Source organism: Diplotaxodon limnothrissa, linkage group LG7, assembly GCF_057381915.1.
Source record: "Diplotaxodon limnothrissa isolate DT_005_m linkage group LG7, D_limnothrissa_male_GT1.1, whole genome shotgun sequence".
NCBI classification, from domain to species: domain Eukaryota; kingdom Metazoa; phylum Chordata; class Actinopteri; order Cichliformes; family Cichlidae; genus Diplotaxodon; species Diplotaxodon limnothrissa.
In genome coordinates this window covers 4,753,307-4,766,506 of record NC_140602.1, presented here as the reverse complement: position 1 = coordinate 4,766,506, position 13,200 = coordinate 4,753,307, and the positions used below count along the sequence as shown (strand labels likewise).

Sequence of the window (13,200 nt, the reverse complement as noted above, 5' to 3'; positions counted from 1 at the left end):
CTATATAAAAGCTGTTGTGACCTTATGCCAATATATTATTGTTCTCACACATATAACACGAAGAAAATACCTTTGTACAAGTTTTAGTCTGGCCTGTCAAGGTCCATGTATTTGGAATGAGCTTCAAAGCACTTTAAAAATGTTAACATCTATCTCTGTCTTCAAACAAACTTTTATACAACACTTGCTACTAAAATGTTTGATTTTGAATTCTATACGGCAAAGATCTTTTTAAAACTTGGAATAGCTCTCTACTCTTTTTTTGTGCCACTGTCTAACTGTTTTGGTTTAGTGTTATTTATATGTTAGGATCCCGTGGGTAATTTTAAACCAGTGACACAGATAAACTGTTTGCTATTTTGCATTTCCCAGTAACGGTGCACACCTCATATTTTCCTCAGTATAGATAAAGCCTGAATTTGTCAGCACTGTTAAGGAGACAGAAAGGGGTCGTCAGTATTGAGTGCAGAAGAAATGGGTAATTAGCTGATGGCTGACTCAGGCCACTTGCAGCTTTGTGTGTCAGAGTGGGGATGGAAAAACCGATGAAGCACATCTCCCCGGGTGTCATAAAGCTTTGCTTTATGGCCAGTTTGTGTAGCCTTGCAGATTAAGTTCAAAGAAAGGCGGCTGCTCTTTTCTCCATGCATCTTAAATCCTGTTTCTCCTCAGCTAGATCTGTAGATCAATTCTTTGGACTGTGCTAAGATATCCCTGTTGTCAGCAGCTACGGGGCAGCTACAGGAAGGACGGGGAGGACAGGGTGTCTAAAAATACATTATTTAAGGGACAATTTCACTTCAGATTTAATAGTACTCACAGAGCAGCATGACTACTACAGTCAAATTGCATACTTTCCTTCACTGAGGAGTGGCCATCTTCAGCAGCATGAGCATCAAAGCTCACAGCTCCCAGCGAGCCACAATTGCAACCTCCTTAGGCAAATGCAGTGTTTGCATTTAAAAGGCAAGAAAATCACAGCGAAACAGTAGTTTGTCTGTGATTCATCCAATGAGTTCGTTCTCAAAAACTACCTCCAGCATTATCTCAAGAGAGCAGTCCTACATAGAAATAAATGGGCTGGTGTCTGAAGAGAGTACAATTCCTTTGTCTGTTTAGACACAAAGGACAGTTTTAAGTGAACACAGAGTTGAGTGATGCTGGTATTAGTCTTATTAAGTTCAAAGATAAATGAAACTTGTTTTACTCAAAAATCTGTTACTAGAAAACACATTGGCACGATTCTAATTTGTTTTAAAGACAAGCCAGATACAGAGGGATTACAAGATAAAACACAACAAATTTACACCATTCTCTGTGTGAAACTCTAAAACTCAGGTACTTATCGTCTTTCCTCTCAGGATTAAATAAATAAATAACATCAAACAAATATGGCTGGAAGAAGATTTTGCCAATGTGGTAGATATGCATTACTCATGATATGAATAATTTATTAGAAAAAGTCTAAAAAATACAAACAGTAAAGGAACACTGACAAAAATGCCTCAACACATCCAGAACATTATATTTTCATACTTGCATTGCACCACTTAATCAGCTATTACAGTATTTAAGTATTTACAGTGAAGAAACAAGAAATAATCTCCTATTGTTGACATAGTGAAAACAGAGCTGCTGTGCACTGCAGGAGATTGCACCAGAAAAGATTTTCTACCTGCAATATGTGACATTTTAATCCTTTTCCAAAATGCATTAGAGACACTTGGAAGCTAAGCCCTGTAATTTCTTTCCTTTTATTTTTGTCTTTCATTTGGGGCCATGTTTTGAGTGACTTACTGTGAAATGGCACCTGGACTCTGGCATGTCTTTTTACCTATAACTATTAAAATTACATTAACCCCTCCTCCCAGTCAAGCATAAACTTTATCTCATTAGACCTCAGAGCTTTGCTATACAGTTAAGAAAAGCATTCAACACATACAGCAGTACGGACTTTATTTTGGGTAATTAACATTTTTCAGCAACACACACTTGCGATTTGGCACTTTTAATATCTTTAACAAAAGGTGAAACTACAATAAATATAATTTGTTTTAGGCATTGTTCAAAATTAAGATAAATTACATTCATTTAAACTGAGAAGAAATAAAGAGCATAAAGATTTAACTTAAAACCCACAGCAGAATCTGTTATGTGACTGGTTGAAATGTCCTGTGTTCCACTAAACTCTGTGACAAGTTTTTGAGTTCAGCCACGGAGCGAACCTGCTTGTATCCCAGCAGAGCCAGAGTGTCATTACACAGATTCTGAACCGTTCTCACAATGTCAAAGCCGAGTCGAAGCCGCCAGCTCTCAGCTGTCACTCTGGAGTCTCTGGTGGTGGAGTATCTGTAGTTCCACTCAGATGGAGACGACGCGTTACTGTTGGTGTTCTTTGCAATCCACGTCCTCACCCTGTCCTCCATCTCCAGCCCTGCAAACTTGTAGATTTCACTGGCCTTGTCCTTCGGGTTGAATGCTAAGTCCTCATACCGTACCAGCAGGTAGCGTCCACGCAGCCATGCAGGTCTCTGCAGGCCTGTTTCTACAGAGGCTGCCATGTCCTTACAGGTGCTGGTGATCTGCGAAAGGTCCACGTAACGAGGCTGCCGCCCCGTAGCATTCCATATTTTCCAAGCGCGAAACTGATCAGAAAACGCCATCATGCGTGAAGCAAGAATGGCTCTGGGGTCTCGCACCAGGTGTACGATCTTAAGGTCCAGACGTGGATCTTCAGTCAGAGTGCGCAGATCCCCCACCTCAGGTACCCGCACGGTCTTTACAGCTACATGCCCTCTCGACAGACACGACATAGAGGCTAAAGTGAGGTTCAGGGCCCCGCACTTCTTAGGGCACCAGGTTTCATCGGGTGGATCAGAGGCCGCTGCAACTACTCCATCAGAGCACACCGGAGGGGAACAGAGGGCATGACTGGAGCTCCTGCGGAAAAAGGAGCTTGTGATGTGGTCTTGAGGCTCGGGACGGATGTAATTCTCCATGAAGTGAAGCTCACAAGTGTACAGATTGAGGAGAAGGTCCCTGTAAGCACCCAGCAAGGCACGGCGGTCCAAGGTGCGACGCAGCCTGCTGCTGGAGTTGGTGAAGGCTTGCTGGACGTGGTACAAAGGTTCAAACACATAGAAGACCCCAGGATGCTGGTTGAGGAGCTGTCCGGTAAATGAGGAACCACTGCGTGTAGTGGCAAACAGCAGGATGTGCTTCCGAGGTGAAGCCATGGGCAGCCAGCTGTCATCGCAGGAGGTTCTCCACCGGGAGTCTTAAGCAAAAAAAAAAATAATAATCTTGACTGTTTTAATGTGTATTATGCGATACTGACGTCACTTTCATTATGTTTTCTTGCAACAAGGTGAACAGCTTTAAATAACTCATTGCATAATATGTTATTACCTGTTCAAGCTCTAGTGAAAAAGAGTTATTTCATTAGTTTCAGAAGAATCATTTCAGCTCATAAAAATGAATTAGAGCCAGTCTTTAGTCTAGAAGAAATACAGAATCAAGCCAATAAAGTGTAAATAATTTAGCGGGTAAACATGCATGAGTAAGTTGCTTGTTTGCTGGTGGTTACCGGGGGGATGAGAAATGGTGGATCTCTAAATATAGCACAAATAGCTAATGTGTAATTACTCCTGATTAGGCGTTGATTGCAAAGAGGATGCTACTTTTATACACAGGAGCTCGTCACCGACACACATGTGAGCTATGAGAGAGGATTAATGGAGACGGATTGGAGGAGGATTCTAAAACCAATCACACATATTTAATTTCTCTGTCCTCTCCACTTACAGGGAATTCCCGTAGTTAATGATCCTCTGTATTTTTTCTTTTAAGTCACTAACAGCCGTGGCGTTGCAGCCTGATTCTTGATGCTGGAATAGAAATAATGTCACCAATCAAGCGCTGCGAGTGCATCACTGCATGCCTGCTGCTGCTGTGCTGCCAAATACTGTCTCATTTGTCTCATACTCATTTTAGTTTATTCATGTTAGATTTGCATTAAATATAATAATAAACCTATACGCATGCCAACAGATGTGCAGACTTTAGTGTGGTATGTGGGGCAGTGTAAATTGGCCATCGGGCAGTACCTCTGAGATGTCTGCTCTGGCAGCGGTAAGCTCCCTGACAAGGTCCTGACAGCGAGTCCCTCAGGGTCCGGATGGCTGTGTACTGGACCCCCAGAGACGCACATACAAGAAGCAGCACCGTCTTCCAGGAGCACTCCATCCTGCCTCCACCTCTGACTCTACATCCTTTCCACTGACAATGCTGGAAAGCCACAGAGGCACACACACACACACGCACACACACACACAATAGTATTTAATTTCAAAGCTACATACATGTGCAGCTTTGACACACTTGTGCCTGTGGGTTTCCACTGATGACCTTCTGCGCTGTTCATGCTGGAGCAGCAGGGAATCTTGCTCAAGGGTGCATGTCATTAACTTTTCTCCTGCTAGTTAAGAATACAAACCTTTGTCCTTCAGCAGTAGTTCCTGCTGCAATAGTATTAGTCAATAAAGAAATTGCTTAACCTTTCTAAATCTGATAACACTTTCATCTCTGAGCAGTAAATGCGAGGCAGCAGCCAGCTACCGAGCATAAAATGTTTCCATAAGGATCCACAGATTTGTGCCACTGAGAAAGTGCGCAGAGGTCACGGAGAAATGGTAGCGGTAATGTCCCTATATACAAAAGCTCCACAATTCAGGATACTGTGCACACAGTGGCATAATTGCATTTCATTTTTGCTTTCCTCTCTTCTGGGTAATTAAACGTCTAAGCTCAGTAGAGCTACATACCCAGATAAATATAGCTGTCTTCATACAGATGAGCGTAGAAGTTTCCTTTGTACACTTCCGAATTCTTTGCCACTGGGCATGAAAGAGCAAGGGGAGATGTGATTTTCCAAATGTATTCATGAAAAAAAAAAGCTGCCATCCATCCGTCCCTATACACCAAGCTGATGGTAGGTAATCGCTCGAGATCCCTGGGTACAAACTGTCTCTCCATCACTCAAAGTGGCTGCGCGAAGGCAATCATAATCAAAATCACAGGTAAATATATATCACCGAACTGACAAAAATAAATATCACCTTCCTGTTTGCTTCCTCACCCCTCTCTCTGTCACTCCATCTCTCTCCAGTCTGCCTCTTGTTCATTAATGATGTTTATGTGTCCCTGGCAGACTCATATCCTCAGGAATGTATCACACTGAGCTTTTGATGTTCCATTAATCACAAACAGCACCAAACCAAAGACATTTACTCTGTGGGTGAGGGGAAAAGAAATCGAGCTGACATCATGAGCCATTCTGTTTGAATACAGCTAAAAACAGTGATGCAGAATGAACACATCGGGGGAGAAAGTTTGTTTCTTAGACTGATAGTTGCAGACAGGATAACAGGAACAAGGACGTCATGCTCTTTGTTTTAGGGCTACTTTAAAGTCGCTTCTGTGTATGTGGAAGGAAAGGAGAGATAGAGACATAGAACGATTGTATGAATGACTGCAGATAATGAGAAACTTTGACCAAGCTTGTTTCTATCTCTGACATTTAAAACAAAAATCTGTCAATTTGACAGCCCTGCCATCCATACCCCTACTGCACAGTTGGCTGACCAAGGCGCATCATATAATTCCTCAGCGACAGGTTTTGTTTTCCTTTCCAGTCATGATCATGGCTCAGAGCTCCTCTGCTGCACACCGAGCTTCCCTCTGGAGAATGAAGACAGATGCTTCAATGGATTAAAGCAATTTGATTTGCAAGTCCTCCGTTCTCCCCGGCTTATAACACCTTCTGCGTCGGCACTCACACCCGGAATAATCGATGTTCAGTCAACAGCTGGAAGGGGACTGCAGGCTTCAGATGGTCTCAGCTTTTGTACCTCTTGTACAATAACATTCCTTACAAGGAATAACAACCACAGGGACAAGACTGACCGGAGATTACACTCTGTCAGGTTTGACTTGTAAATTCAGCAAGCAGGCATTGCTGCTGCTGAGAAAACATAGCAGCAAAAGTGTTTGGTGCAAGAAAGGTAATTGCCTCTGTGGAAAACAAAGACAACAAACGAGGTTAGGAGTTAGCGATGAGGGTGGGACTGAGGGATTTGGGATGGAGGTGATTGAGGGATGTGACAGTGCCAAAGATTTTTCTATTAAGGCCCCTCTGTGTGTTCAAAGATCCTCAGGGGAAGGCTATTTATTGGCCACGCCTGGCGATCAATCCTGGAAAACACAGTTGAGCAACAGTAGCATCATCGGGAGGCGTTTCAACGCTCCAGTCCTAGCATCTATGCATTTTTCCTTTCTCTGTTTCTGTCTAAACCAATACCACATACGCACGCGCGCGCACGCGCGCACTCACACATCCACAGGCAGGAGAGCAGAGCAGAACACTGCAGCGCTCAAAGGAGATACATCTGACCCCGGGCTACAGAGGGGCTCCTGTGATGGGGGGGTGAAGATGAAGCTTGTCCTACATGATTCCTCCAGCACAAAAACATTAAAAGAAAAGGGAAAACAAAAGGTACTGAGAGGCGCAAAAGGGGAAAAAGAAAAAGGTCAGCGCTTCATCTGGTCTTGTCCACAGTGAATATAATATTTACTTATAAGGTTCCGACTAAAGGTTTTCTCAGTGTTTGATTCCCTTTCAAACAGTGGAAACAGACAGAAACAGACAGAGTGAATGTGTTAGAGTGCAAAATCAAATTGAAAAAATGTTAAGTTTACCGAAACACTAAAACATATCGGTAAAGAGTAGTAGCATTCAATTTATGCTACTGTACTGCCAGTTTAAGTAGGAGTAGCAGTGACGAAAAGCGCAATTTGGCATCTGAAAATGATTACTATCATAAATAGCATCTAAAATAAATACTTCCGTTAGTTTTCCACGCGTTTGCTACAAAAACAAGATTTCCTTTGGAGATTTACGGCATAGTAAAAACAGCAGCCGATAAAGTAAGACGGTGTCACTTTAAACTCACCGTAGAATCGCTCAAGAGACAGTTTCAGTTGTTTTAAGAACACATCTTTAAAATATTTAGTGATTATCTCGACAGTGACACACTTCGATCACGGCTCTTTCAGCGCAAAATGAAAAAAAGAAGAAGAAGAAGAAGAATGAATGAAATAAATGTCTTACCATCAATGCGCCTGATGAGATAGGAATTCTCCGGCCGGTCCTGTTTGGTACGCTGCATCGCTAAAAGTGTGTTTGTGTGAGTGTGTGAAGCGGAGGGATCGAGCGCTGCCGCTGGTGTCCACATCCAAAGTGGCTTCAGAGCTGGAGATGCGCTATGGATGGAGAGCGGCGAGTAGATGAGCGAAGAGGTATTTCTCACCCCTCAAGAGACCACACAGAGTACTGGAACCGGGTCTCTAGATTGGATGCACGATTGCCTTACCGTGCATTACGCTTTGAAGCCGTAGGGCACGTTTCATTACGTCTTGGAAATATATACGATCTTAAGAGGGAGTAGCCTAATCTGAATATGAGATGCACTCTAACTAAAACTCCACCTTCCATCTGTAATTCAACTTGTTTGCAGGTAAACGAGGAGCAGATATTTCCCATTTTTTATCTTTCATCGGCTCCAGCCATGCATCAACAATCACTTCAGCATCTCGCTGGTGTCATTCCTCCTTTGCTGTCACCATCTCGAGCACCACACACACACACACACACACACACACACACACACGCCTCCCATTGGATGAGTGACACAATGACCTCTATTTTCCCCCATTCCAGTGAGGATGACTGCTATCATCGCATGTGTCCCCTCTCCAGGCTGCCAGCCTCCTTGTGTGGAGATGTGGGCACCATATCATTGTCCCTGGAGCGTTGCTTTAGGGTCAGATTTTGCCAGTGACAACTTCAGTACTCTTGGGAATGGGGGTGGATTGTGTTTGCAGTCTGATTTATCTCAGTGGTTTATCTTATGCTGGTTGAATTGTGTCTTTATGAAGATAAACACAGATTAACAGAGTAATGTATTTTTTCTGCTGTAGTCCTTATCTGTTTTCCTATAGTGTCTGCTATCGAACGAGCTGTCAATTCATCAGAAGCCCTAAACATCCTTTTAGTTATTCCAGCCTTTTCTGCCTTCATCCAGAAAAATCTTTCGAGGCAGTGCAACACCAAAGCGAAGGCAGGCAGAAATAAACTCAGAAATGGATACTGGAGGGGATGGAAATCTGCCCACACAGATATGGAGCAACCTTTTTGTGGTGTTACAGGGTTGAGGAACATTACAAGTTGAAGGCTTTACTGCACAGAGGGCAGCAAACTGCCAAGAACACCTTGTGAGTGATACAAGTGTGGCCCATTCTCCGCTCCTCTAAGCACCGATCCCTCCCCTCTGCCTGCCTACAGCATTGATTCCCCGGCTCTAAACAGCCTAACGCCCCCGCACGTTCTTGGCGAGGTTTGATACAGGCAGTAAGAAAAAGTTGAATATTCCATGTTTGAAGGCTGAATCCTCCACAGGCCTCCCCGTTTAGCTATGCCCACACTTGTTCCTCACTACATGCAAAGAGAACAGATATGGACATACTTGCATTAAAGATTCATTGTGCTTTTCAATTTCTTTTCCAGAACACTCAGGCTCTTAACTAATGTTTCACCAAACTGCACTCGTTCTTCTCAGTATCTCTGTGATTTACCTCAAGATGTGATCTTTAACGTGACAACAGTATTTTATCATAAAGTGTTTGGAAAGTTGAATTCTCTCCACTGTTAGGAGTAACCCTGTCTCCTTAGCTCACTGAGTGTTTTTATATATCTGGGTTTGCTTAGCAACATCTGTTCAAGGCACAATCCATCAATCAGATTAACTGTCAGTCAGACTGTCACAAGTAAACCCAGGTCTTACAAAGTCTGCCTCTGGAGAAGAGCTGGTATTCCTGTGCACTCCAACTCAGCTGAGAGCCTGCAAAAACATTCCTTCAGTTCAGGTCTCCATTGTTGTATTTGCAATAAGCAGATGAAAAGAAATTTCATTTTACCAACTGCCATGCTAGCAGAGACAGCTAAATTTTTTTCAGTAAACAACCACCACGGAGCACACCAGTAGAATTTCTCTAATATCACCCTTGCCACATCTAAGGACTTTGCAACAAGTTATTGCCACTTGGAAAGTAATATAATAACAGCACCATGCAAGTACACAATTATTTCATTTAAGTTTGACATTTCTCCCACGATAATTATTTGTTTTCTGGCACACTAATTCAGAAAAAAGTTCATGCCCCACTTCTCACAGCTCGCAATTTTTATTGATCAAGAGTCACGAAAATAAATTCAAAATTAATTTGACTTTACTAAAACTCAGTCTGTTACCCTCAACACTATTTTCTGTTTAGTCCTCTTACTAAATTATAGACCTTCAACTTAGTTTCACTTCATATTTTACTGTAGTCATCCAAATCCATTCTGTAGTGGCTCCTTGCCTTAACAGACCTGTTTGTGAACCCTTGCCTTCATGTAACCTCTCAACTAATCCCAGATTTAAAAATATGTCTTTAATATGAAATGTAAGTATTTATGAGAGCTGGGTTTGTCATATGTTGAGTCAGCATCAGTCTGCATCACTGCAACCTCCATGTTGATCACAACATGATGTGTGCTGGCCCAAAAAGCATTTTTCCCTTTATGTTGCTGCAGTTCCTCAAATGGCCACTTGAGGCTGGCTTTCATTCAACATCGCAGTGGCTACATGCATCTTTGGATTAAGTCTTGGATTTTTGGAATTTGATTGACCTCACACACCAGGAAAGAAAATGGGAATTCTGCTCTTCATATTCATTTTCAAGTTCCACAAACACAGTGCGGCCTTCCTCTGTTTTTTTTACGCTCTTCCTCGTCTTTATTTTTGACTCATGGAGTGTGAAGTTGAAACAGATAAAAAGTTTTATCCAGATTAAATCACAGACGGCCTGTGTAAACCTGCTGATTCCATTGGAAATAAAGGTAACCAGAGACTCTCATATGTAAGATAAGATAAGATAAGATAAGATAGAACTTTATTAATCCCTCGGGTGGGTTCCTCTGGGAAATTCGACTTCCAAAAAAAGCACAGCAACGACCGAAGTTACAGTTACAGAACTGTTATATATATATATATATATATACACACACACACACACACACACACACACACACATATATAAATACAGAGACAAATATAAATAAAATATACAAAGGGGATAAATAGAATAAATAGGAATAAAAAATAAAAATACAAGTGAATTGCACATTTCAAGTATTGAGTCTATTGCACTGTTGACTATTTACAAAAAGTATTGCACAAGGTAACTGAAGCCCTGGTGTCAGCTCGACATTTTCATACGTTACAGGATACTTTGCTGTCATTTCCTCTGATGACTCACTAGAGTAACCAGTTTTGAGGAGAAGGAGAAGCCACCCAAGACCTCTTTTTACAATATTGTTCACATAACGTATTATCTCATTACTGTATTGTTCGACATGTTTAAAAAAAAGTGTAAACACAGTCATTTTTGTAGTAATAATTTTGGGTTTGTGCCCAACAAAAGAAAGTAATTATCATCAGCCAATGGATAAAGTTTAGAGACTGTGTGTTTTGGTTGTTTATCAGTTTTATCACCAGTATTTATGTGAAGCTAAGTTAAATGGCTTTAAGCCTTACATTTAACTGACAGACACAATAATGCTATCAGTCATTTCGTCAGACTGTTTGCCAAAAAATAAGCATATTTACAAAATTATGAAAACTCTACATTTAAACTGACTGGGATTTATTTTGTTTAACTTCAGATACTGAGAAATCACAGCTTTAGTCAGCTGGGATGTTTATTTGTAATTTTTTTCAACCAATAGGGAGTTTCTTTTGTGTAATATTACTTGACTGTTAATGAGAGGTCACAATTGAATTCAACAATGCTGACCCCAATCAGACTTGGAGTCTCAACTAGTTTGATTGCTTATTATTCTGAAGCTTGCAGAATTCCTGACCTGGCATGCCACACTTGTCTCTCCACTGTCCTGCTCAGTGAGCCATTTACAAAGACGAGGATCATGTGGCATAAATTTGTCTCGCCAGTAGACAAATCCATCACTGGCTGCTTTCTATGAAGACTCCAACATTACAGAAGGAGCTCTACAGTGTTCCCATCCTGTTTGGCAATTTTGCAAGCCTTCATTTATTAAATTCAGGTGGGATGGGACGCATGCTGAGGTGCTTCACAGCAGGCAGAGCGAAAGAAATCAGCTGAGTGACACACATGATGATGAGAGGAAAGAAGAATGTGGGACAAGAGGGATGAGAAAAGCAGAGAGACAGATAACAGCAGAGAGGAGGAGAGAAAGAGCAGGAGGTGGAATGAGAAAGTTTACACACACCATCTGTGCATCAAAGGCGTGGCTGTGCTGGCTCTGACTTCACAATACGCGTCTGCGTGATTATTTTTGATCGAGAGATCTCTTGATTATGGATGGTCTCATTTTTACTTGCCTGTCTAGCGTGCTCTCACTGTTTTTTATATCAGCTTTAATCTAACAGTATCTGCACATGACTGAGCAAGTCATCTGTGCTGTTTTGTTGTTGAACCCTGTGCAAAAAAATATTCTGCTTCCTAGCAAGGACTTTTAATTATCTTCTGTGTGGATGCAGGTATCTCAGCAGCATTCAGTGAAATTAAGAGTTTCTTTTTCTGCCACCAGTCAAGAGTCTCACACACACAACTCTTGTGCTTCTCACATGCCAGAGGAGGCAATTAAATGAGATTTCAGGCCTAACCAGTTGATAGCTCTTGTTTGCATGAAAGACGAGATGTTTTCTTTTGTGTTGCATAAAAATGTAGATAAATAAAATGTAGCTTGTAAACATCACACAACAACTGTAATTACTCCATGGGATGAAAACCAGAATCATTATTGTGGGGCTTTTTCTCTCTCTAAAACACTTTGATCACACAGAAGTTTTACAATCTGACAGAGAGTGAGTATCATAGCATCAGCATCACGCCCACTGGTTTCTAGGGTATAGACTTCAAATCAAATCTACAAAAAGCCTTTGAGATGTCCAGAGGGGAGTAAGTTTTATTGAGAGCATTTGATTGGTCGTAGTCTTGCTCGAATTGCTCCTCTGAAACAACATACATAAATTCCTGCATGGCTGCAATCCAACCAGACACTTCCACATGTCTGGGTGTTGAGCAGACCGCTATTAGGAAAGATAAGCCCCAAGTGGCTCATCTCAGTCGGGTCTGTAACATCCCCCCCCCCCCCCCCTGTTTTTGGAACCAAAGGCCCCCCTATGCAACCATTTCCCCTCTAGCGCTTTTGCTGTAAAATCAGCCCATCAGCAGTGCTCTCTGGTGCATAATTGGTGCCATTAGCACAAAGCATTGCACGCTCTCAAACACTGTGGCTAGACAGCAGCAATAGCGAGGTACCTTGCTCTCTCTCTCTCTCTTTATCCCACCAACTGTTTCACACTCACAGGGCTCGCAGCCATCACATTTGTGGGAGTAATGGGCCTGGCAAATTACAGCAGATCGGGCCTCAGCAGGCTCAGCCTGGCAGCCACCAGAGAACATTGAGCAGACATGCTGATTCCACTGAACATGGGTTCCTGATCGGAGAGAAAAAGCTGGCCTGGGAGTGTGGAGGGATCATGCTAACTTTGACCGGCTGTGGTTTTGATTGCTGCATTGGTGTGCGCGCACATGTGTGCTTACAAGACAGAGAAAACTTTAGATAATCTTCAAATCGAGAGTCGGGTCACACGTCTTGTTGTGCTGCAGAAGTTGAACGAGCCCAAGTGAACACACTCCGAGTAACAACTTTTCTAAACACAATTTCCTGGCTGGTTTCATTGATTATTTTTCTAACTTTAGTTCTGCTCTGTCACCGCGATGGCTCAGTTTGCTTCAACTCAAACACACAGACAGCACGGTCTGAGACAGACTTGCACTAGCAGCTCAAACACGCCCTCCTACACACACAGATGGTCTGAGAGATGCCTCTGCAATTAAGCTGATCCATTTAAAGTCTCACACTGTAACAAGCTGAAGGAAGCCTACTGCTGGATCTTGCTGCTCTCTGAGGCGTGCTGAATCCTCTGCGCTCTGTTGGGCCTCGAGGGTCTTTCTGTGTGACCGAGCCTTTTCTTAATTACACCTGAGAGCACA

At 42.3% G+C, this 13,200-nt stretch overlaps 1 protein-coding gene across 1 annotated transcript; it reads right to left on the bottom strand.

Annotated features, from left to right (window-relative positions):
- Positions 1-2,150: 2,150 nt before the first annotated feature.
- LOC146627604 (carbohydrate sulfotransferase 1) lies at positions 2,151-4,272 on the bottom strand. Its single transcript, XM_085357240.1, has 2 exons — positions 4,107-4,272; positions 2,151-3,277 (listed from the first exon to the last, which is right to left on the bottom strand). Exons 1-2 carry the CDS (start codon positions 4,243-4,245, stop codon positions 2,151-2,153), a joined length of 1,266 nt encoding a protein of 421 aa, XP_085213366.1. The 5' UTR covers positions 4,246-4,272.
- Positions 4,273-13,200: the final 8,928 nt, after the last annotated feature.

Coding starts and splice junctions, on each gene's coding strand:
- LOC146627604 (XM_085357240.1), bottom strand. CDS start 4,245: ATGGAGTGCTCCTGGAAGACGGTGCTGCTTCTTGTATGTGCGTCTCTG. Junction 3,278..4,106: donor CCAGAGCAGACATCTCAGAG/GTACTGCCCGAT, acceptor TTTTTGCTTAAG/ACTCCCGGTGGAGAACCTCC.